Raw genomic sequence first — 23,031 nt, forward strand, 5'->3', positions numbered from 1 at the left:
TCCCCACATTTCAATCTCAATGTACAACAACAATACCAAGTAGCAGTATATATTTTCAAACTCACACTCTTGCTCTGCCTCTGTGCCAGGTAAGTGTTGCCCAGAAAGCTGCCACGTGTACCATACTCAAACAGAAACACAAACATACATTTATTTGGTGTATATATATATATATATGATTGTATGTATGTATGTATGTAATAGACTAATAGTATATGTCTAGAAGTAATGATCCAAGAACTTGCGCATACGCCTAAAGAAACAACCTTTCTTGTGCTCTTCCGTCTTCTTCACAATATTATAATAATTCATCTTCCGATCAGAGTGGTAGCGTTTGATCACTGGGATGCTTTTCTTCTCCACCTTCCAATCATCCGAATCACTGTCGCTGTCGCTGTCTTCGTGGTGGTGGTGGTGACGGTGACGGGGGATCCATGGCTTCTCCACGGCCACGGGGTGATCGAAGTTGCTGTTCTCGCCTGATGCAACGAGCATGTCGTTTCCGTAGGAGATCGCCTCTCTTTCCCTCAGCTTTGGGATGACATTCCAGTGGCCGCCGCGGCATCCTCTCTTCGATCTCGCCGGAAACCGGTGGTTGATCCATCGGAAATTGGTTCTGGTCAACGCACCATCGGTCTGCGTGCCCGTGGGGAGCTTAAGCGCGGTGGCGTATTCAGACTCAGAGGTGGGGAAGGTAACCTGGATGTTGTTGGCGACGTCGTTTTCCGCCGGCGAGGTTTTGGCTGTGGAAAGAACGACTAGGCACAGGCAGAGCAGCACGATCAGAGTGGCGGATGGTTTGGCCATGGTTGGTTTGAGAAGGAAGAAATCTGTCTGGTCTGTGATATAAATCGAACCCGGGCAGCTGGGCAGATTGGATTGGTGGGTCTGGACTGACTGGGTCAGGTCGATCTGGGGACTAGATGACCGGGACAGGGCAGGGCAGGGATCACAAATTCAAGGTTGAATTTATGGTTGTAGTACCTCCATAGTCTCCCTCCATTATTTATCCATTATTCAGAGAGTTGGAAAACGACACAGTTGAATTGTTTACAAACCCAAATCACTCTAATTCTACTTGATTTGATTGAATTAGGTTAGATTGGACTGGACTTCTAACAGTAGTGGGCCTGCCTGGGAGCCCATTAACATTCTTGTATGCGAACACAAATGCAAAAATAAAATTCCGTGAATATTCGAATCTAGCACTCAGTCTGTCACTATCAATTTGAAGATTCAAACATCCATAACATGACATGACGTGCATAAACTATTGAGAGAGAGAGAGAGAGCATGGTGACAAAACTCCTGCATAGTGTGATCAGAGGAGCATGAGCAGCTATAATTATACTGAATAATATATATTGTCGTCCAGTCCAGAGACATATAGGCAGATAGAGACTTAATACTATTGATTAGCAGGGTGGCCTTTGCCCTGGCCTGCCTGCCTGCCTGCAGGGATATAATGGATCTTCGTTGCCAATAAAATAACCAACTCCCACCTCCTCCATATATCCATCAATATTTAATGCTACTCATATTCATATTCATATACGTATACCCCCACCCCCACTACTAGCTACTCATCATCAAGATGCTAGCAAGAGTTTTCAATACTCCCACGCCATGGCGAAGCCCCCCGCCGGCAGGCTCTCAGGCCGGCGGCGACTCCGCCGCCAATAACCTCCCTAACTCAATATACGACCAAGAGTACCAAGACTTCATATACGGCTTCGTCAATGACATCCCACTCATCTTCTTCACTACTAGTAATAAGACTACTACTACTATTAGTCCTCCTCAGCCTCATACATTAATAAACGACTCCGACGACTTAGACTCAGACAAATCTGACTCAGACTCGACGACGCAGCAGCTGACCATCAGCCAGGTTCTCAGGGCATCCGTGGGAGTCATCGGGGAAAGCCCTTTAGGGATCACCGAAAAGATCGTGCTCTCCGGAACTACTATTTGCGCCATGAAAAGATTCCGGCGAGTCACCGTACGGAAGAATGAGTTCGGGAGGAGGATATGGAGCATAGCTCGAATAGGAAAGCAGTGCCAGTATCTAGTCCCTCTTACAGCTTACCTCTACACAAAGAGGATCAAGTTCCTCCTCTCCCACTACTATCCCATGGGCTCCCTCGCCGATCTGCTCTCCGGTACGTGATTAATTGATCAATCAATCATTCATCTCATAATTAATTAATTAATTAATTTACAGGTGCTAGAGAACAGGGGCAAACTGCTCTGGAATGGAAGCATCGCCTGAAAATAATCCAATGCATAGCAAAAGCAATCGCATTCATCCACTCCCAGAACGCTGCGGAACAAGACAAGCAGCGATTCTTGCAACTAAATGTCCACGGCAACATCAAATCCTCCAACGTTATGATAAACATCGACTTCTCCGCCTGCCTGTCGGACTACGGCTTCATCCACTTGGCGGCGGCGGAGGCGGAGGCGGAGGCGGCGGCGGCGGCGGCGGTGGTTCACGACACTGGGCAGCCTCAGCCTCAGCCTCGGCCTCAGCTCTACGACAAAACAGTGTCGCAGGAAAGTGATGTGTATAACTTTGGTGTGGTGATTTTGGACATTCTGGGATGGCCTAGTGGCAATAAGGCCGGTGGGTTATTGTTTGAGTTTTGTGTGGAAGGAAAAGAGGAGTGGCAAGCGTCCAAGGTTTTCGAGATTTCCTCGAATTGTACCCATAGGTTGTCCCATGCAAGACCTCGTATTCATCAAATTGTCTCTACTCTACAACACTTGGGGGGGTCAAGTTATTAAGTAGAAGAAATTAATATATCTATGCCGTTTAGGATAGTTTCTTTTTTTTTTTCTTCTGTTATGATGATTGGGGCAACCAACGAAATAATCCTGTTTGTTTCATTTTGACCTATATAAATAAGATTCAATCATTTGTTAAGAATAAGGAATCTTTTGATTATTACTATGATGCTATTGTGTAAGAAGGCCCAAACCCAATGTTTTGAAGCATAATGGCCCAATTTTCAATTGGAGCGGGTCAGACCAAATACAAATTACCCGGATAGGTTTATATTGGGTTTAATTTGGCGCGCAGAACGAAAAACAAATTAGGGCTTCTTAATCGAATTGTCTGGAACGAACTGGAGGAGGGAATCAAGAAGCCAGAATGGCGACGAAGCGCATTTCGAAGCGAAGACGCGTGATCCAGGACGAGTCTAAGAAAGAAGAGCAGGAAGAAGGTGCTGGAAATGGAAATGGTAGTTCTGGTGAGCAATCGGCGGAGAAGAAGGCAGAGAAGTCACCGGTCATCGTGTTTGCACACGGGGCGGGTGCTCCTTCCTCTTCTGAGTGGATGGTTAGGTTAGGTCTTGTTTTCGTGTCTATATTTTTTTAGTTGAGATTGGATGAGATTAGTATAGCAGTTTCCATAGATGAAACAAGGTTCGTTGTTGTTTTGTGCAGATGGAAAGATATGTTATGCAAAGCGCTAAACGCGGTTGAAGTAGTGACTTTTGACTACCCTTGTAAGTACCAGATAGGATTGTTTCTGGATATTTAGATCGTACCTATGATGAACTAGTATGGGATCGTCTATAGAGTTTTTGGTACGATGAAAATTTTACACTTAAGAAAACCTGATTGAATTTTCCTCTGGGGTGCTGGCAGACATGGCAGGAGGGAATCGAAGGGCACCTCCCAAGGCTGACAAATTAGTTGATTTTCACTGTGACATTGTTCGAAAGACCATGGCTAAGTACCCTGGGCATCCACTGGTCTTGGCTGGGAAGTCCATGGGATCAAGGTCGGTAAAAGGTTGGCCATTTTTGTTAAATGACCTTTTCTCTCTCTCTGCTTATTTGCATTCGCACTACAACCAACATTCAGGGTCAGCTGTATGGTTGCTGTAGAAGAAGATATTGCTGCTTCAGTTATAATTTGTTTGGGATACCCACTAAAGGTTAAACAATTTTTTGGTTTTCTGCCTTTCATTTACTGTACACTTGCTGGGAATTGAATTGATTCCACTTCTAGTGCTTCTCCATCAAATCAGACCTTGTGTGTTAAAAACAAATGTTGTACTTGATCCTGACATTGTGTCATTTTTTAGGGTATAAATGGTGCAGTGCGGGATGAAACTCTGCTGCAACTTTCAGTCCCTGTAGTCTTTGTGCAGGTGAGCCATTCTGCATTGTCTAATTACAGAGACCTCTTTTTATTTATTACGTAATTCAATGGTAAGGAGATGCAGAGCAAACACTAGTGTTGAGAAAACAAGGATTGGAAATTATCAATAGCTTTATCCACCCTATATGTTTGATTGAATCTGTTTAGTTTGCTGCATTAAATTAGAAAGTTCATATTGGCACATTTAGATGCACATCAATTATATAAAATTTATGGTTTTTTAATTTTGATTTTTAATATGCTAGGGTAGCAAAGATCAACTGTGTCCGCTGGAAAGGTTGGAAGCTGTAAGGAAGAAAATGAAATCCAACACATCATTGCATGTAATTGATGGTGGTGATCACTCATTCAAGATTTCAAAAAAACATCTACTCGCTGAAGGATCTAGTCAAGAAGAGGTAGAAGAGCATGCTGTGCAAGAAGTGGCAAGAGTTGTTTCAGGTTATTTGAAGGGGACTTGATGCTGTAATTGCATAGCCAGCTGGTTTGGAAATATGTTCATAGTAGTCCTATGCAGTCTAATTTTCCTAAACCTTTTTGCACTGTATGACTGTACAGGATCACCTAAATATCGTAAATCTTCCATCCTATTTCAGCAAGACAAGTCTTTCCTATGTATCTCTTGAAAGCTAAGTTAATTGACCTGTAGCTAATGAAAGCATTAGTTAAAGTTTATGTATACAGTTAGTCTATCATTAGAGACACGGAAAATGAATTCACACCAGGCGCCAAGAATATAACTTCAATTTGTAGAACGTGCAAAGGGACGGGGGCTACCTTACAACATCACTGAGTTGGTTTCAAGACAGCTTGCTGGTGCCACACTCCATTCAAGTTGGACTGCCACAGCCCAACGGTTCCATCACTTCCTGTAGTAGCCAATGTCATTCCACTCATGTCCCATTCCATTTCCCACACCTAAATTCATGAAACAAGAACATCATTTCCGCCAATTACGCAGGGACAGGGACACACAAACCTTGGAAAGCATCCAAACCAGACAAAAGAATGGCGTCTTTCCATACCTCGCTGTCCTGGTTAGATAGCATCGCAATCTTATGTGTTGAGAGCCTCCCGTCTGCATCAGGGTTTGTGCTGAGATGCCAAATCGATATTCCCTTTTGTGTTGCAACACCTATCAGTTCATAAGGCCTAAAAACATATGCAGCAATACTTCAGTATTCGGAATTCATTTATTCTAAAAGGTAAGCAGGTTATCCCTACATTTATGCAAGTTCGTTTCTAGAGGGTATTGTCAAAATTTTCTGCTAAATGCTGTCTCCAATGTAACATTCATTATATATAAAGCAAGCTAACCCAATAAATAAGAGAGAAAAGCAAATCAAACAAAATTTGGAACCTTCCAATATTTGGTGCCCAAGCCACAGCATAAACCTGGTCCCCTTTATCCTCAGGTGAAGAAAGTTCTGCAACTGGAAGCCATCTTTGATGATCCAAATCAAACTCCCAAACCTATAAGATGTAGAATGCGATTAAATTCCATATATGCTTAGGTAGAAATGACGAACAAGGCCTACAGTGCACTCATCAGTGTCATCACACAACAATAGTCACTGGAACCAAACAATTGTCAAGTGAAATACAGGTTGTCAGGCTCAATAATCCAACAAAAAATCTGACCTTCCAGGTAGAGCAAAGACAACGCCAAAAGTCCATCCAAAATTTTTATCATGCATTAGCTTCACCTTCACCTTATATTCAACTTCACAAGTGATTCCAAAGTACATATTCAAGTAACAAAAGGATGTGTAAAAGGTACCTTAGCAGAATTTAGTGTGGGAACATTTGAGTTAAACCCCAAAACAAAGCTCGAGTGTTGTCCTTCATTTTTTTGTGGGTTCCAGGAGATGGAAGCAGACTGGCAAGAAGCATTCCGAAACTTGGACACCAAATCAACTACATTCTGAAATTCAGCCTACAAATTGGAAAATATCGTATCAGGCAAAAATGCTTTATAAAACACTAATCCAGTAAATGAATACCAATAAGAATGTCATTCGCATCTAAATCAACCTAGTAAAAATACCAAATCCTGGAATGTAGTTTATCAACCAACTAGTTGTAGCTTATAAAGATCAAAAGGTTGGAACACAAGCCCATCTTGAATCTCTTCCAAGAAAGTTTGGGAAAATAAATCTATAATTTTAATATGGATAGAAGACAATGAATATCTTACACTTAAGTTTGAGAGCCTGTTTATAGTAAATAAGCATGCACGCTCCAGGATATGCTTACAACAAAATTTATATCCAAACATAAGGTAGTTTCATAAGTTTCACCATTGAAACATGCCCAGATCAATTTTCTACAAGGTAATATAGTTGTGGTAGCAACAAACTGAGAACCTGAAGTTGCCACTTCTCCAGTTCAAGTGTGTCTAGCACCTCGTATATTTTAACTTGTCCATCTGAATATGCAGCCACCTGTCAATAGAATATCAGGGGTAAAATGGAACCTTGGCTTCTGACTGCAGGACACTTTCATACATATTTGAACCTTAACGTTGCATTCTCCTTAACACAAAAAGAAAGTCACATAAGACAAAGATGCTTCACACTCAGTGAAAATATTACTCTCTTAACCTTTCATGGTTTTTTGAGTAATAGCAATGGTTCTTTATACTGGTCAGATCATGATTAATCATTAAATGTACCTCATTGCTGACTTGCATAGCTTACTATAGCAATGCAAGAAAACAATAAGATAATGTTCATTTTAGGAAGATTGTATCGGGTAACATCTCAGCTAGTTGATGCCCCCCTTCTTTTCTTCCATACAAACTAAGCTTACATTCTCATTAACAGGTTAATAATTGCTTGGAAAAAAAAAAAAAGTCATCACAATAATGATCGGACCTTTTTGCCTAATTCTGAAGACGTTCAGAGTGAGTGCAAAGAATGACAATGCAGGTAATTGAGAACACTAAATAGCAGGGATTCACTAATGTTGATCTGAGGTTACAATTTACTTAGAATTCATTTTTCTTCTATTAGCATCACATTGATACTTTTTGGCGCAGTTATCCCTACAATCATTTACTCATCTAAAAATATAATAAAATACTACTTACTTGTTCACAGAAATTTTGGAACTTGGCTGATCTAAAGAAGACAAATATTCTTTACTAATAGAAGTGTAAGAGAGTTTACTAATGTCTCACTGCAGAACCACCCATATTGTAAATCAACTTTGCTTCACACTACTTCAAAATGATCTCCACACAAACAATAACAGGACTAACCAATTTCAGGCATGTATGACTATTTCCAAATTGAACATCCAACACTTGGCTTTTATCTCTATCAAAGCATTTGCACATTTTCCAGCGGTTCCCTCCAGCATCTAGATCATAACAAAACAAACATTCAGCACTTAATCCCTATTAAATTGTCACAGACCACGCACGCAAAGACAATCTAGACACAACACAGAAAAATATGAAGAAATGGCGGGAAAAAGTTGGTAATTGTCAGGCAAGAAGCAAATACAATGTAATAAAAAATTATTAATCTTCGACTCATTCCCTACAATCCCTAGCATGAACACAAACTTCTGAACAAAAGTACTTGTCACCAAAAATATTTCTTCAACACAGTTTTACACTCGACCTTGCTTCACCGTTAGTAAGAAACAACACAACTGACGGATCAGACTTTTCCAAGTTATACCCCCAACAATTTCTTTAATGCATTTTCCTTTTTCAACTTTAGAAATCCTTGAAAAAAAAAAGAAAAAAAAGGCGGCATATTTAACTACCTTCCGCAACCTCCTCCCACAAAGACAATGTTCCATCAGCACAAACGCAGGCCACAGCGTCTCCATATTCCGGTGGAACCCATACAACTTTCAAAATACTGCTCTCCCGAACCTAAAAGGCAATTCACCACTTAAAAGCCATTTCTTTCGCACAAACGCACCCAATCAAACTATAAGAAGAAGGAAATATGCAACACACAAAAAAAAAGAGAGAGCAACTTAACTGACCTTGAATCTAGCGGAAGAAGTGAAGGTTGAAGAAGCAGGATCAGTAGAATCGTAAATTACCAACGAACCATCGTCGAGTCCAGCGGCCAATCTCTGGCCACTGTAATTCCAAGCAGTGCATCTAGTCCCTCTATCAAGTGTTAAAATTGGCTTATTGTTCATCTTAAAGCAAATGAATTGCTTAGCTTTTCTGTCGATTTGCAGGCCTATTCATCCATCAATCTTCAAGCACACTTCACTCGTAAACCCTAATAATTGAATTTACCGGGTTTCATAAACATTGTATCATCTATTTAAAGTAACTCGACTTTTTAAATGAATGGGCTCTGCGATAGGCCCATTACGCCGTTTGCTTAAAGCCCAAAACGCATATATAATGAGCGAGGAGAAATACAGACACGTGGCAGCTAGGTCAAACCTATTATATACGTACTGAAACATATATACGTAAAACTGCCAAACCTCTATCAGAGATTTATTATATACGTACAGCTTAATTATTAAGTATTATTATTATTAACTTGAACACGTACTGCACCTAAAGCTGGCTACATATTACAGCAACAACAAGGGAAGGGACTACTGAATATCGTCCCGATTAACTGTACAACAATTAATTAATTAACTAATTATATATGTAATTATAATTTATAACATATAGTAGATTAGTCATCTTCCATCCATCGACCCATCATCAGGAACAAGAAATACCGACGCTGGTCGCCGCCGTGAACCTCTCCGACGCCGTCCGTGTCACCAGAGACCTCATCTCCGGCGACAGCCCACCGAACTCCGTACCTTCGGGAATCGTTGACAGTGCACCCGACCCGTCGTAGAACCCGTAGAATCCACCTCCACTGCCGTAGTTACTGCCGGCGCCGCCGTGTTTAGGCCGGAAAACCGCGCGGATGAGCCGCTGGAAAGACCTCGATATCCTCGACGACGCCGGCTTCTTCTGCGCCGCCGGCCGCGGAATCCCCGACGACAAATGAGGCATCGAAAGAGATCGCGAAGAAATGGCAGAATCCAGCTGTTTCTCCAAAGCTTTCAGCTCAAACGAGTCGTACAGCGAACTGCCACAGTCCCAAATTTTCCGATGGTGATTATGATTATTGACCGCTCGATCCGCCGCCTTTTTCTCCTTCTCCGGCGCGGCGGCGACGCTACTTTTGTCCATCAGAATTAGCCTGCTTCAGAAGAAAAAGAAAAGATTGGTATGAAGGTGGGTAGAGTCGTGGTGTCTTCTTTATGGTGGATGAAATTCACGTCTGTGAAATATATGCCACAATTTTATGTATGTATACGTGTATATATATATGTGTGTGTGTGTGTGTGTGCAGCAGCAACGAGCAACGTAAGCAAGCCGATGCATTTATGGCAGTAGGTTTCATGGCAGTTTCATTTCAGCATCTTCAAAGATATATCATGATCACAATAATACTTATATATTACTTTATGACTTAATAAGTGATTGGTAATAAAATAAAAAAAAAAAAAAGAATTAGAATGAGACAAATAAATAGTTTAATTATTAATTGTTGATAAAGTGGGAGGAATAAAGTAATTAATAATCAAGATTTTTTTTGTTTTTTTTTTACAGATAATCGTTATATGATAGTGATGGTGAATAAGAAAATAATCAAGTATATGATTAAATTCCGCGTAATGTGTAATTAAATTGAATAACAATAAGGCAAGGCAGGAATAGGTGTCACATCACATGAATTTTGAAGTCAAAGTCGTGAAATGATGTGAACGTGGGATAAAATATATGTAACAAAATAAATAAATAAATAAATCATACAGCAGCCAAGTTGGAGCTAGCGGTAAAAAGGGAATATTAATATTAAGACACATATGTCATAAAATGGCTGAGATAGGGAATATAATATATATTAATTGTTATTATTATTATGATTGAGGTTGTACTTGTGCAGAATTGCCTCACACTGTTTCCCTGTGGAATGGACACGGATTTGCAGTTCATAAAAATTTCTTAGTTTCTAAGCAAGAATTACGTAATTAGCTTCCATTCACTTTACATTTAATTGATTTCAATTGAAGGTAGAAATTTATATATGTTCTATTTTATTCTCTCACTGCCAATAAGTATGAGAATAAATTAATTTGATTGATGATTGTACACACACACACATATATATATATATACACGTATGTGGGCATTAATTAATAAATTGTGGGGTAAGTCGCAATTAATTTAATTAGTGAATTGTCATGTACCGTTCAGGAAAATGACATTGACCGATACATAGCTGCGTGTGTGTGTTTTCTTTAATTTGGAATGAGGTACGTTTTTCACATATATGGTCCAAAATGTTGGTTATAGAACTTAGGTTAAGCAGTGAAAAATGTGGGTTCCTAATAATTGAATAAAATTCACAACAGTGCCTCGTGTCAATAGTAAATAAATAAACCTAATCTATCACAATTATACGTAGTAGAGTCAGCTAGACGAACCAAAATCAGGACGACTTTCTTTGTAACATTTAAAAAAATAGAAAATAGAAAATGAAATTTTGGCTTGACCTGTCCCTAGATAGGCAAGGCTAAGGGCAAGGGCAAGGGCACCCTTCTACATATGGCATCGAATAATGTCATGAATTTAAATATACTAGCCATCAAAATTCAATAACGATATTCAATATATCATGATTCATAAAATTCTTGCCTTAGCAAAAGCTCAATTCATAATTAACGAACTCAATCAACTACGTCGCTACTGAACAACTTGAATTGTTTGGCATCCAAAACCAGCTTCCTTACACTCGAAAACGCCCCCATAATCCCGACACAAGTGAACACAACGATGATCGTATTGTTGACCCAATAAGCCGGGGATGATCTCGCCGGTTTGTGGGTCATGTTGTAGAGAAGCATCGGCAGAACAAAGTCTAGAGGGATAAATCCTATGGCTCCTACCACACCATTTATGTCGCCGAAGAAAGGTAGCATTGCAGCAAAGAATCCACAGCATATCATATACAGAGATCTCAGGACAATCCGCGGGATCAAATTTCTCTTGGAGAATATCCCCTGGTTCACATCCGCCGACTTCGATTCCATTATCTCATAAGCTACTTGAGAATACACCTGAAAACTTTACTACAGTCATCACTCTTGAGGAAGAAAGAAAAAGTATGAATTACGACTTACAAGGCCAATGGCGAAGAGCTGGAGAAGAACCAAGACAATCGCCACGGCTAAAACTGCGACCGGCGCCAAGGAAGGTCCTTCGTCGGGCATCAAACTTTTGAGAATGTTCGAGTTGGATTTATTCCCGAAAACCCAATATCCCGAGACAGCAGCAGAGTAAAATGTAACAAAAATCACAGAGTAGCACATGATCAGTCCCTTCACCATTTTTCCAGCAGCCGGTGGAGCCAGAGTAGCCTGTGTCGACAATTACAATCGACATGTAATAATCCAACCTCATCAAACATGATAAAGGGTAGGATATACCTGTATTTCAGGCAGTATACCATTCCCATAAATGGCTGCTATTATGGATATAGAAGTGAATGCACTGAACAGTTTGGATGATTCCGAAGATTCCAAAGAATAGTCTCTCTGTGGGGCGTTTTTGGACATACCTGCAATATAACATAACAGAGATGAAATTGCTTTGGTCAGAAATTGATGCGAGTCGTAGAATCGGGGGATGTTATTTTACCGGCCTTAATACAAGCCCCGACTACGAGAAAAGTGTAGCCGAAGCTGAGAAGGAGGGAGACGAGGTTGATGTGGCGGAGAGAATGGAAAGATGGGAACTGAGAGAGGAGTATCATGACCAGTGTGACCATGGCTATGAACTGGTAGAGCTTCATGGCTCCATGGGGATAGAGATTTGAATACATGATCTGTGCTGCCATAAACAAAGGCCATATCAAAATCCACACAACAGAACTGAAGTTGCTCCATTGATGACCATATCTATACTACCTGGAGGCATTCACCTGCCAGCAGAATAGCTCCAATGCTGATGCCAGTGTTGATGGCTGTTTGTACGAATATCACGAAATAGAACATCCAACCAGAACCTGCATGCCCGAAATTGCACACTCAATAATAACACATACTATGAAGATAGTGATTGATTGATTGATAATAGGCATGAATAATAAATGCAAAGTAATTTATTGTACGGTATGCGCAGGCAGCCCCTACCCAAGACGTCGGCGGCGAGCTCACGGAATCTGATGTGGCGGCGGCCGGCCTTCTCGCAGTGGTCGAGCACCAATGACATGAGGTAGTAAGAGTAGAAGGTGACTACACCCATGGCAGTTAAGCACAGAAAGCCTAACCCCCAACCCAAACCCCGGAATGCGTAGGGCAGCGTCAGTATTGTCGGCCCGACGATCGCCGTCGTCAGATGGAACCCAGCGTGCCACCATTTCCCTGTAAACCCAACATACCATTAAACACCGATTAATTCTCCCAATCTCAATCGACCCTTATTTTTTTTTTTTTTAATTTAGAAAACAAGAAATTAATTAACCTCAGCTCGAATTTGAAAACTCAATCCGCCATAGATATATATATATATATATATTGAGAATATACCTTTGGATTGCAGCACAAAAGCAGCCCCGGCGTCGTCCTTGCGGGTGATGTCGGGATTGGGGGCTTCCTCTGCCATTGATTCTTGGATCAACGACAGACGACCATATGTTATAAATTAAATAGTATTATTATTGAAGAAGATGAAACCAAGAAACCGTTTCCTTGAAAACGTCACTCAAGATCGGTGACGTGCGGGAAGAAGAACCTCTGTGACTACTTACTCATGAATGCGTGAAAGATACATACATATACATATGCAGCATATATATCATGCATGCGCAGACGGATTCTATATATGTATGTAAGATTACAACACAACCTGACGGAGAGTAGCTCAAATCTTCTCTCTTCTGAGTTTTCAGAGATTCAAAAAGACGGGGGGAGGATAGATGAATAAATCACACCCGTTGACTTTCCAATTGCAATCAAGATTTGAAATTTGTCTAATACTATATATATATATATATATATAAATATAATATACTTATTTGATAAGAGAATATAATACTTATACTAGTAGTATAATTAATGTAGTAGATGAAAACGATGATTCGAAGTTAGCTTTGAAGGCACGCAGGAATTGTTTAATTGAAAGCGGCTGTTATTGTATAATTATTAGCTAGTAAAAAGCATTCATTATTAGTTTTTTTTGTAATAATGATGAGGTATGTGCATAGTAATTAAGGTAGTTTGTCGGGTTAGTAAAGAACAAGAAAGAAGAATAGATCATCCGACCATTATGGAAAATTATTTTTAGTCTTAAATGAGTCATAAATTGTATGTATGCGCGTACATAACTACATATAATACCAGTAGTATATGATCACTGTTTAATTTGTGAAATAGTTTTCAAAAGTAAGTTTTTTACATAAAATATAAAAAGTTGTGTAAAAAATATAAAAATAGTGAATATTTGTAATATAGTATTAATTTTAATGACAAAAATGTGCATCATTTACAAAAATACACGCTGGTATTTGATATTTAATTGGTTATATAATAATTTCTTATTACTTAATAATTAAAAATATATTAATAAGAATAATTATAAATTAAAATTAAAATAACTAATTAATTCATTAAAATTAAAAAAATATATAAATTAAAACGTATAATTTTTTTTTAAAAAACACTAATAAAATAAATTGTACGGACATAAAGATGACAAGTGGAATAAGAGGAGTAATATATTGGCATTGAAATAAATTAGGTGTGTTTGGAATCTTACTGTTCATTATTATTATTATTCAAAACATAATAATAATAATAATAATAATAATAATAATAATAATAATAATAATAATGATGATAGCAGGGTCTTGAAAAAAGATAGGATCTGAAGTCGGGCAAAAAAGTAGAAAAATTGGTCCTCGGTTTGTTGGTTAGCGGGTCGGATGGTCCATAAGTCGGAAAGTCTGTAGGTCTGATGGTCAACATGTCGGATAGACAAGTTGGAAAATCTGCAGGTCGGGAAACCCTTAGTACGGAAAGTCCTCAGGTCGGGAGGATCTCAGATCGGGAAGTCCTCAGGTCAAGAGGTCCTCAGGCCGGGAAGTCCGTAGGTCGGAAAGTCCTCAGATCGGGAAGTCTGCAGGTCGAAAAGTTCCCAGGATGAAAAGTCCTCAGGTCGGGACAAGTCAGATGGTCTCTTAGTCGGGACGTTTGCGACTAGACCAACAAGTTGGATGGTTTTTAAGTCGGGACGTTTGCGGCTGAACCAAACAAGTCGGATGGTTTGCAAGTCGGGAGGATTGGCAGTCGAACTAATACGGTTGTAGATTGGCAGTCGGGCCAAAAGTGCGGAAGGTCTGTGGTTGGTTCAAAGAGTGAAATAGAATGATAATTTTGGTCTGCTGAGGACAGAAGAAGGGTTGACAGACGGTTGAAAATGAGACATTGTAATCGTTCGGGCGAAGGTTTCCAGTACAGTTTCTCAGGGAGTATTTAAGGATTTGGATTTTTCTGGAGAAACTATTTTCAATCAACTTCAACAAACAAAGTCAGATTCGGGAATCACCATTTTAAATTTAGCATTTTATTTTCCAGTTAATTCTGTTATGTACCATACAATGTTTAGAAGTTCCTAATAAGGCACTGATTAATTAAATTTAATGTCATATCTTTGAATTTTACTTTTTGTTTGATCGAAAAAATACATAACAATATTAAATTTTATTTTATTTTAAAAAAAAAATTGAGCATTACAAAAATATATAAATTATTACAGTAAATATATATTAATAATTTTAATTTTAAACCCAACTATAAACTGGATATTTACAGATGATCGATATATATATATATTCTACCTACAGGCTAGGCTACATGTGCCACTGGTGGGGAGTGGTATTTTATTTGGAAAGGTTTTCCGTAAGCGATATCATAGGGGAAGGTAAAGTTGCAAGGTGCTATTACCGTGAAAGCTAATAGCAAGTAATTATTAGTGTTGATTGAAGGCGGTAATGGTAATCCACGAATAACTTAACCAGCAGGAGATATATACAATAATAATCAATAGACTGACTGCTTTTTTTGTTTGTTCTTTCTTCATGAATCATGATGAGAGAGGAGAGGACCATGGATCCAAGAAGCGGAGGAGTTTTGTAATTGTAATTGCAATTGTAAGGAAGAGGCAAATTGAAGAAACGAAGCAGTTGCAGTCGCAGAGCAGATCAGATCAGTTAATTAATGATGAATATGAATACAGAGCAGAGAAGAGAAGAGAAAGAGATGTAGTAGTACCTACCTGCTGCAACTGCAAGCGGAAGAAGAGCACGTTTAATCTTCTCTTCTTTTTCTAACTAACTGGCTCTGCTTTTTCTTCTTCTTCTTCTTCTTCAAAACTTGTAGACAGACAGACAGACACGTTTAATCTTCTCGATTCACCATTCCGGGTGGCTTCGTGGCGTAAACGACTTCCACACTCACTCACTTATCATTTATTTTATTCAGCACGCACATCATCATTAATGCTATGATATGATGTGATTGTAGTTGCTATACTGACAATCTTAATTCAGAATTGATTTCAAACTACTTGCTTGCTCATCCAAAAACTCCTTTTCAATGCTCAATACAATACCCATATTTGGTAGTATTACATATATATATATATCCTCATATGAATTAACCAATACGTGAGACAACACAACACAACAACAACAGCTATCATAGCATCATCGATCACTCCAACCCTCTTACCACCATCTCCACCAACATATCATTCCAAGAATCTATCGGCCCAGGTAGGCACCAATGCAGGCAGTCGTTTATAACCGTTGCATTCTCCTCCTTCGCAAACGGTTGAAAGAATCTGTACGGCCCCGGATGCCCGTCCGGTCTCAACAACGAAGCACCCCACACATCCAACACTCTTAGACCTACACCCTTCTCCGAAGCCTTTGCCAATGCCTTTGGAAGTAGCTCCACCTCTATTTCCCCGATGATCCTATCCAGCTCATTCACCACAAATTCCCCTGCCTTCACCGGTCCCGTCCTCTTGCAGGCTCCGCCGCTGTCCCAATCCCCATTCTCAAAGTGATCCGGCACAGAGGATCGATAAAATACCATCCCCTTGGGATTCGACGCGATTATGTACTCCAAAACATTATTCAGAACTCTCTCATAAGCACGGTTGAACCCGAAATCCGTGAGGTTCTTTGTATAGCAACGATGGCAGCCTAACACCGTGTCGTTTTCGTAGTAGATTGTAGGTTTAGTGAACCATTTCCCAGTTGATAACACCATGTAATCCATACTCTCAAAAAGCTCGGTCCAATTCTTGTCGAACCTGTCTAGATACAGCTCAATCTCAGAATTCGACACCCCATTGATGTCTTCGAAAATGGCAGCCTCAGCAAGCAATGGTGACCATATAACCCAAACTGTGAAGTTGTATGAGGCGAACACCCATCTCCGATTCTTGTACTTCTCGTCGTGGTATGCTTCCACAGCATTTTCAACCTGAAAAATATATATAACTTCCGGCGTAAGCTGGACTACCAATCGGATCATCGATAGTAATTCATTCCTCGAACATCGTTACCGTCGAGAGCATACAGAGGAATGACTGGACATGGTTCCTAGATATGGAATCACCAATGAATGCCCATGATTTATTCCTCATCAGCTCCAGAAATCTCCCGGCATTAAGGCGGGGGAGCTCACAGCCATGGGGCTTCCACCTCCAATGGAGATAATCAGTGTCTGGTCGTCCATTTTTCAGGCAATTCTGGTGGTCTTCAACATATCTGCAAGTTTTATATGTGTAAAGAGGTTCGATTGGAGAATGAACCCAATCACCAGCAAATAGATTGCACTGCCCTTCCCTATTGTCAATAGATTCTGCAGAGAAGTTCACATTTATAAGCATACTATTACATCATTACTTCTAAACCATTTACATCTTCAAAAATGATGCAAAACCAGATCCCAACTTAATCCCCAAATCCAAAGCAGCTTCTTGGTAAAATCTAGTGGAATCATCTTAGGGCACGCAAATAGAATTTCAAAATGGACAAAGATCTGACCTCGGGCGGGAATCTGATCGGATTTTTGCTGGGAGTTGAAGGGAGGAGCTGAAATCTGATGGTCTTGAAGAAAAGGGGCGTCGGAAACTGGAGAAAAATCATAGGATCTATCGTAAAGAAGCCTGAAAGCAAGTCCCACCAGAAGAACAGAAACCCCCAATTTGATTGCATAATGGTAGTATTTGTTCTTGAGAAGAATCTTCCAATCGTACCCCATTTTCCTGACCATGTCTTTTTTCTTGCTCTCTCCTCACCCAGAAAAGCTCAAGCACACTAACCCAACTGATGATGGATAGATGATACCTTCTGTGACTGTGGTTTGATTCTTGAATGAGTGATAGTTTAATTTTTTATTTTGTCTTTCTTTCAAAGTAACAGACTGGAAAAGGAGGAGTATTTTAAAATACTTTCTTTCCTAACCTCTCCTTTCTTAAGTAATAAAATATTAAAAATATTTACATACACACACACTCCAAATCCAATAGTGAGATTATAGCTTGTATATTAACATTATATCATATTCATATGCATGGGGATTAAATTAATCCTATATTTCTGTAATCATTTGCGTAAGCATAATCATTCTCTATCTTTTATGTGATTGCAGAGTTATGATCCATGGCCCAGAAGATTCTCCATCCTTAACAAAAGAAATAAATGTATGTCGCCCACCCTAGTCCCTAGCCCCTCCCTGGTCCTGTTCCCTCCATCACCTAATTTTGCACTTCTCCAATCATGAGAGTGAAATGTGTACCAAGCTTTTTATTTATTGCCTTTGCTATTGTCGTCGATGATGTCCCTTTCTTGCTATCTTTATGCATCATTACATGTGTGCACGATGAAGAAGAAAAAGGAAACTATTATTTACATATTGAAAGTAAAAGTATATGTAAAATGAATAATCCATTATGCCCAGCAGAATCAAGAAATCAATTTACAATTTCATCATGTTGCAGATTTATTGATTTACCAGCTAATAAATTAACCTGTTTCATTTCTTGATCAGAAGAATTGGATAACAGAGGCACTGTAGTCTGCTGTAATTTCCTTTCTGCTTCTGCTTCTTGGTCTTCATTCTAGGTGTGTGCAAATGATCCTCTTCCTCATCACTTTTCTTGATCTCTATTTCTTCACTGGGATTCAATGGCGCGAGTTGGGAAGATGCAGGCAGTACCATCATGTGCTTCTCGATGATCCTTGCCACAGAAATTACCTCATAAGCATCATACAATGGACTCCCACAATTCCACACCATTAATGAAGAAGCACCATGATCATCAACACCTTCTGCTACCTTCTTCTCCATCGCCGAGTTAGTTGTATAGTTGCAGAAGTAGTCCGGTGTTGAATCAATCTAGTCTGCAGAATGCACTTGATGATGATGATGATGTTGGGAATAATTTTTGAAGCTGAATATTTATATATGGCCAGCCATTGGAAGAGGCTAGATTCGAGGTTGGAGGACACATGGGCTCTCTGGATTGGCTGGAAATTCTGGTTGTTTTCTTAATTCGTAATCGAAGGCTCAAATTTTTGTTGTGTCTTGATGAACCTAATTACTGCCATCAATGTCATACTGTTGACATTAACATAAATTATTACACAGATGTGATGGCTAAACCAAAGTGTGGTGTTCATTTAAGGGTTGACAGTTTCCATTGTACCAAACTTGATTCAAGGTGGAGAATCCAAGTGGGAACAAAGAACAGAAGCAGATTTAAATTGCACCCATCCACTCACATTCCAATCACAAATCAAACCCTAAACTTATAATCAATAACACAAATTTTGAAAATACAAAATGAGATTTTGGACTTGATTATACCCCATAATCAATCGATCATCACATTCAAGGCAACTTTAAGAGGCTATCTAAGCCTTCTCCTACCTCTTGATTTCAAGATCATGTCTTTGAGATCGTCGTATCGACTTTGATGATGATCAATCAAGATACAAAGCTGTCTTATGGCCTCTTTTTTCTCCACTCCCAGGTTCAACATGCCGTCGTCTTTCTCCTCCAACTTTCTTTCCAACTCTCTCAACTTTGCATCTCTCTCTCCTATCACTTTCTCCAGCTCTTCCATCTTCTCTTTCTGTTGTTTCATGTTTTTAATTAGGCTATTCCTTTCTTCTTCATTCTTTTGTGATATCATCTCCAAGTCTTCGATCTTCATTTTCAATAGGCGCACTTGTTGCTTCTCATCTTCGAGCTGCTGAAGCAAACTGGTAACTTCCTTCTTCAGCTGATCTTTCTCCACATTGTTTCCAATAATCCAGTTTGCAGCAACCTTGAGCTCATTCTGTATTTCATAAATTCGGGACTCTAAATGACCGTAGTCCTCCTCAAACTTCACACTAAATGTATCAGTTCCTACAATTGCATGGTTTACTTTGTCAGAGATTTCTGTCTCCAGTTTCGCTTGAGCATCTTTGTAAACAGCAATTATCTCTGACAATGTCGCAATCCTCTCCTCCATCAACCTTTTCTCTTCCACTAACTTCTCCACTCTTTTCTGGTGGATCTCTTCCTTCTCGCCGAGCTCCTGTTGAGTGACGTGGAGCCTCTGACTGATTAACCGTTGCTTGACTTCAGTAGTTCTCATGTACTCTACCAACGTGGTCATTTCATCTGCTTTAATCTCCAGCTCGCTTTTCAGGTCATCTATTTGTTCTTCGAGTTGCTCAATTTCCTGTTTTTTAGTGTCAATGTCTTTCTCGAACTGCTCTGTCTTCTCCTTGATCTTCTCTTCAGAAGATCTGAGACTTCCCATGCAGTTTTGCAACTGAACTTCAAGTTTTTTGTGCTCCTCAATCAATTTGATTAATTCACAATCCTTTTCTTTGAGCACTCTGTCCTGTTCTATGATCTTATCAGTCAATTCAGTATGATGTTTCTCGGCTAGAGCCAAACTCCCCTCAGACTCTTCTTTATCTCTCTCTATTTGAACTTCCATTTGGCTTTTCTCCAACTGCAGCAATTCTAGCTGCAGTTGTAAGGAATTGACCTGATCCGTGAGGACACCAATTTGGAGGGCTGCTTCATTCTGTGCATCCTCCATTTTCTTGTGAATGGCAGTGACTTCATTGCTTCTCTCTATTAAAGTCCTTTCAAAGTCAGAAATCTTATCCTCTTGATTCTTTAATAGTACCACAAGGTTCTCCTTCTCTTCTACTGTTTTCTGTTGCTCGGCAATCTTGTTCTCCAATTCCTGTTTCAAACTCTCTATCTGAAGGAGGCATTCTGAAATTTCCAGGCTTTTGGATTTCAACTGTTCCTCAACTTCAGTTTTAAGATTGATCGTCGAACTGAGATCCAGCTCCCGATCTTTCACTTTCAGCAAGAGAGACTCATTTTCTGCTTGCAGTTCAAGTTGGAGGGCATCTTTTTCTTGTTGCAAATGGCTGTTAATGGATCTCAAATCATCAACATATCTCGATGTCTCCTCAAGCTTCTGCACTAATTCAGCATTTTCGCTCGAAAGTTTTGAATTTGCTTCATTGTAATTTTCGCACTCATTCCTCAAATCCATAATAATTCTCTCAGTTTCCTCTGCCTTGCTCAAAGCATTGTGATGTTCCAGATTTAATGCTTCTTTTTCATCCATGGCAGCCGCCAACCTTCTCTTCAAGTCAGCAACCTCTGCATATGCAGCTTCAAGTTCTTGCTTGATGTCAGCAGTATTTTCTAAATTATCTTGAGCTTTACCATTCTTGTGGCTCTTTTCCCTTGGAGATTCATCATCCGAATCTGAGTCTGAGCTGGACGAGAAACTGTCATTCCCATGCTTGCTCTGCGCCTTTTTCCTCAACTCCTCTGTCAGATGATCATAACGTGCATAAAGAGACTGGTAGTTATTTTGGAATTCCTCAATCAGATCTGGAAGTTGCTCTTTCATATCATCATGGCCTTCTCTGAGAAACTTTAAGATCTTACGCACTTTGCCATCAATTTCTGCAGTTAATAAGGGACTTTTAAAAATTAGAAAAGTTGACTACAAAAGGTTGCAGTAGATCTCTTGAAACAAGATTTTGATCAATCTATTGCACCTGCTTTCGCCCCTTTAAGCTCCTCATCCTTTTCAGGATCAATGTAGCTCCTAATGAAGGATTTCAAGGAATTGCGCCACCTATGCTTAGTCATATCTTCTTTGATTCTCAGCCACTCCCCTGAATTGTGGATCACAAGGATGACACCATGTTAAATGAAGTGAACATCACTTCTGCAAGAAACAATAAATTCAGTGGTACAAAGAAATTCAGCCATAGGATTTTTAGCAAGGACTACATTCTCCACAAATTTCAGATAACAAAGATACAAATTTGACAAGAATCCAAGTTTCCAGCCACGCCGACAGCTAGGTGGTACATAAATTTTCTGACCCTCACTGTACGTGTTATTTGCAAGGTTCGATTAGAAGGTCAGATTTGTTTTAAACAATAGTGAAACCATATGTATAGCAAGCAGACTAATGAAGAAACAACGATTATATGTATACACTCACAGAAGGTTTGACAATTGAAATTTGGGCTACTACAGTTCAAGTTTTTTCCCAGTTTTTTAACTCATGATCCCGATTATTTTTATTATTATCTTCCCAATTTTTATTTGTTTTTTCGAACATATTTTATCATAAAACATGTCATGTGATTCAAATAAAGAATGCGTTGCCCACCGAAACAGTGGCCCCCCACCATTGAAACCATATTTCATTTTATGACGCACAAACATGTTCCACTCAAATCGTTCCTTGGTTTTAGGGAATCTTACAATGAAGAAAGAGGAAATAGATTTCTTGAAAACTCACTGTGTTTTGGATTATACAAAAACTCCTCTCCAAGAAATGGACAAACGACCACTAAAAGACGACTTTATACGTACATATAGAAATGGTGTTTTGACCCTTTTCAAAAGGTAGTGGTAGCTTTGGGCAACGTGTCAGTCCAGCTCATTTGGTCTGGCAATTTGAATTGATGAGTTATCAAACACTAAACATGAGATCATGCCGGATGGAAACCAACATCCCGAAGAAACAAGGATTTTTTATTCTTAGCAGCAAGATAAGAACACGTTCTTGCCGAGAATAAGGCAAAAAATATAGCGTCGACAGGGGAATCATGATTGACCTTTTCCGTTTGAACTTTTACCGGAACACAGATATCTATCACTATAATTCCAGGAACAAAATCCCAAGCTCTCAACTGATTCTTCTTTGTTGAAATTTTTTATTTAGAAAGATGGAATATTAAAGAAAAATACAGGAAACGAGTCTTGTCGTGATCAAAGTGATTCGGAAACTCCATAGACGAACAATCGAACACAGCACATGTAAGGGTTATCAAAAGGTGAGTAATCTAGAAATTTCATGAATCACAAACAATTTGCACAATTCGATTCTCGGCGAAGAAGATCACAATCAAATACCACAAATTGAGGGGATTATAATCTCTCAACTCCAAAATCCCTTGGAAACATCACTAAACAACAGAAAACAGATTTACGAAATTGATTCGGAAATCAGATTAAAGAACTCAAGTACCTCAGGATCAAATCGCGTGAATTTCGGCGGCAGCAGATCGCCAGAGCGCGAGCGGGCAAGAGGGAGGGAGAGAGAAATAGGTGAGGAAATTTTTAGAGAGCATGAAAATTATATGGGCGTGGCTTCATTTTATCTAAAAATCGCAGGCGCAATCGAATATTTTGTCAAAAAAGATTACAGTTATTGAAGAAAGGATTCGACAATAA

At 39.5% G+C, this 23,031-nt stretch overlaps 7 protein-coding genes and 1 non-coding gene across 13 annotated transcripts; 2 read left to right on the forward strand and 6 right to left on the reverse strand.

The window, feature by feature from the left end:
• The first annotated feature begins 1,032 nt into the window (after nt 1-1,032).
• LOC127265473 (probable inactive receptor kinase At4g23740) lies at nt 1,033-2,962 on the forward strand. Its single transcript, XM_051295272.1, has 2 exons — nt 1,033-2,162; nt 2,225-2,962. Exons 1-2 carry the CDS (start codon nt 1,595-1,597, stop codon nt 2,785-2,787), a joined length of 1,131 nt encoding a protein of 376 aa, XP_051151229.1. The 5' UTR covers nt 1,033-1,594; the 3' UTR covers nt 2,788-2,962.
• Nucleotides 2,963-3,068: 106 nt separating this feature from the next.
• LOC127265475 (uncharacterized) lies at nt 3,069-4,634 on the forward strand. Its single transcript, XM_051295277.1, has 6 exons — nt 3,069-3,348; nt 3,451-3,512; nt 3,655-3,790; nt 3,874-3,946; nt 4,097-4,162; nt 4,419-4,634. The coding sequence occupies exons 1-6, from the start codon at nt 3,155-3,157 to the stop codon at nt 4,632-4,634; spliced, it is 747 nt and encodes a 248-aa protein (XP_051151234.1). The 5' UTR covers nt 3,069-3,154.
• Nucleotides 4,635-4,643: 9 nt separating this feature from the next.
• Nucleotides 4,644-8,449, reverse strand: LOC127265474 (protein SEH1). 4 transcript variants are annotated; one of them, XM_051295275.1, is made up of 9 exons: nt 8,179-8,448; nt 7,951-8,062; nt 7,436-7,536; nt 6,540-6,617; nt 5,954-6,109; nt 5,534-5,646; nt 5,199-5,325; nt 4,951-5,091; nt 4,644-4,822 (listed from the first exon to the last, which is right to left on the reverse strand). In XM_051295275.1, the coding sequence occupies exons 1-8, from the start codon at nt 8,338-8,340 to the stop codon at nt 4,960-4,962; spliced, it is 981 nt and encodes a 326-aa protein (XP_051151232.1). In that variant the 5' UTR covers nt 8,341-8,448; the 3' UTR covers nt 4,644-4,822; nt 4,951-4,959. The 4 variants fall into 4 exon arrangements, with proteins under 4 accessions (XP_051151232.1, XP_051151231.1, XP_051151230.1 ...); XM_051295274.1 differs by having other exon boundaries at nt 4,657-4,816; nt 8,179-8,447; XM_051295273.1 differs by having other exon boundaries at nt 4,812-5,091; nt 8,179-8,447.
• On the reverse strand, nt 6,838-6,955 carry LOC127265778 (small nucleolar RNA snoR104). The gene has a single exon (XR_007842022.1). It is a non-coding gene; the product is annotated as a small nucleolar RNA snoR104 (small nucleolar RNA).
• A 262-nt stretch (nt 8,450-8,711) lies between the features above and the next one.
• LOC127265477 (uncharacterized) lies at nt 8,712-9,535 on the reverse strand. The gene has a single exon (XM_051295279.1). The coding sequence runs from the start codon at nt 9,353-9,355 to the stop codon at nt 8,873-8,875; it is 483 nt and encodes a 160-aa protein (XP_051151236.1). The 5' UTR covers nt 9,356-9,535; the 3' UTR covers nt 8,712-8,872.
• A 1,176-nt stretch (nt 9,536-10,711) lies between these two features.
• Nucleotides 10,712-13,177, reverse strand: LOC127265399 (probable GABA transporter 2). 2 transcript variants are annotated; one of them, XM_051295177.1, is made up of 7 exons: nt 12,760-13,177; nt 12,364-12,594; nt 12,153-12,236; nt 11,870-12,061; nt 11,659-11,789; nt 11,353-11,589; nt 10,712-11,289 (listed from the first exon to the last, which is right to left on the reverse strand). In XM_051295177.1, exons 1-7 carry the CDS (start codon nt 12,833-12,835, stop codon nt 10,900-10,902), a joined length of 1,341 nt encoding a protein of 446 aa, XP_051151134.1. In that variant the 5' UTR covers nt 12,836-13,177; the 3' UTR covers nt 10,712-10,899. The 2 variants fall into 2 exon arrangements, with proteins under 2 accessions (XP_051151134.1, XP_051151133.1); XM_051295176.1 differs by having other exon boundaries at nt 10,713-11,289; nt 11,870-12,056; nt 12,139-12,236.
• Nucleotides 13,178-15,781: 2,604 nt separating this feature from the next.
• LOC127265749 (protein trichome birefringence-like 23) lies at nt 15,782-17,642 on the reverse strand. Its single transcript, XM_051295724.1, has 3 exons — nt 17,289-17,642; nt 16,805-17,103; nt 15,782-16,722 (listed from the first exon to the last, which is right to left on the reverse strand). The coding sequence occupies exons 1-3, from the start codon at nt 17,515-17,517 to the stop codon at nt 15,943-15,945; spliced, it is 1,308 nt and encodes a 435-aa protein (XP_051151681.1). The 5' UTR covers nt 17,518-17,642; the 3' UTR covers nt 15,782-15,942.
• Nucleotides 17,643-19,037: 1,395 nt separating this feature from the next.
• On the reverse strand, nt 19,038-22,979 carry LOC127265521 (COP1-interactive protein 1). 2 transcript variants are annotated; one of them, XM_051295340.1, is made up of 3 exons: nt 22,826-22,979; nt 21,336-21,455; nt 19,038-21,240 (listed from the first exon to the last, which is right to left on the reverse strand). In XM_051295340.1, the coding sequence occupies exons 2-3, from the start codon at nt 21,427-21,429 to the stop codon at nt 19,157-19,159; spliced, it is 2,178 nt and encodes a 725-aa protein (XP_051151297.1). In that variant the 5' UTR covers nt 21,430-21,455; nt 22,826-22,979; the 3' UTR covers nt 19,038-19,156. The 2 variants fall into 2 exon arrangements, with proteins under 2 accessions (XP_051151297.1, XP_051151298.1); XM_051295341.1 differs by having other exon boundaries at nt 21,336-21,508; nt 22,826-22,960.
• Nucleotides 22,980-23,031: the final 52 nt, after the last annotated feature.

Source organism: Andrographis paniculata, unplaced genomic scaffold (genome assembly GCF_009805555.1).
Source record: "Andrographis paniculata isolate CXL003 unplaced genomic scaffold, ASM980555v1 Contig73END, whole genome shotgun sequence".
NCBI classification, from domain to species: Eukaryota; Viridiplantae; Streptophyta; class Magnoliopsida; order Lamiales; family Acanthaceae; genus Andrographis; species Andrographis paniculata.

Bases quoted from the DNA above. Each gene is read 5' to 3' on its own strand.
- LOC127265473 (XM_051295272.1), top strand. From the start codon at position 1,595: ATGCTAGCAAGAGTTTTCAATACTCCCACGCCATGGCGAAGCCCCCCG. The intron at 2,163-2,224 runs GTACGTGATTAA...ATTAATTTACAG, and splicing joins CCTCGCCGATCTGCTCTCCG to GTGCTAGAGAACAGGGGCAA.
- LOC127265475 (XM_051295277.1), top strand. From the start codon at position 3,155: ATGGCGACGAAGCGCATTTCGAAGCGAAGACGCGTGATCCAGGACGAG. The intron at 3,349-3,450 runs GTTAGGTCTTGT...TGTTTTGTGCAG, and splicing joins TCTTCTGAGTGGATGGTTAG to ATGGAAAGATATGTTATGCA. The intron at 3,513-3,654 runs GTAAGTACCAGA...GGGTGCTGGCAG, and splicing joins AGTGACTTTTGACTACCCTT to ACATGGCAGGAGGGAATCGA.
- LOC127265474 (XM_051295275.1), bottom strand. From the start codon at position 8,340: ATGAACAATAAGCCAATTTTAACACTTGATAGAGGGACTAGATGCACT. The intron at 5,326-5,533 runs GTTCCAAATTTT...ATATGTTTTTAG, and splicing joins TGGGCACCAAATATTGGAAG to GCCTTATGAACTGATAGGTG. The intron at 5,092-5,198 runs GTATGGAAAGAC...TCATGAATTTAG, and splicing joins TATCTAACCAGGACAGCGAG to GTGTGGGAAATGGAATGGGA.
- LOC127265477 (XM_051295279.1), bottom strand. From the start codon at position 9,355: ATGGACAAAAGTAGCGTCGCCGCCGCGCCGGAGAAGGAGAAAAAGGCG.
- LOC127265399 (XM_051295176.1), bottom strand. From the start codon at position 12,835: ATGGCAGAGGAAGCCCCCAATCCCGACATCACCCGCAAGGACGACGCC. The intron at 12,237-12,363 runs GTAGGGGCTGCC...TCGGGCATGCAG, and splicing joins GCTCGCCGCCGACGTCTTGG to GTTCTGGTTGGATGTTCTAT. The intron at 12,057-12,138 runs GTAGTATAGATA...ATGGCAGCACAG, and splicing joins TGGCAGGTGAATGCCTCCAG to ATCATGTATTCAAATCTCTA.
- LOC127265749 (XM_051295724.1), bottom strand. From the start codon at position 17,517: ATGGTCAGGAAAATGGGGTACGATTGGAAGATTCTTCTCAAGAACAAA. The intron at 17,104-17,288 runs GTCAGATCTTTG...ACTTCTCTGCAG, and splicing joins CGATCAGATTCCCGCCCGAG to AATCTATTGACAATAGGGAA. The intron at 16,723-16,804 runs GTAACGATGTTC...TATATTTTTCAG, and splicing joins TCCTCTGTATGCTCTCGACG to GTTGAAAATGCTGTGGAAGC.
- LOC127265521 (XM_051295340.1), bottom strand. From the start codon at position 21,429: ATGACTAAGCATAGGTGGCGCAATTCCTTGAAATCCTTCATTAGGAGC. The intron at 21,241-21,335 runs GTGCAATAGATT...TATTAACTGCAG, and splicing joins GCTTAAAGGGGCGAAAGCAG to AAATTGATGGCAAAGTGCGT.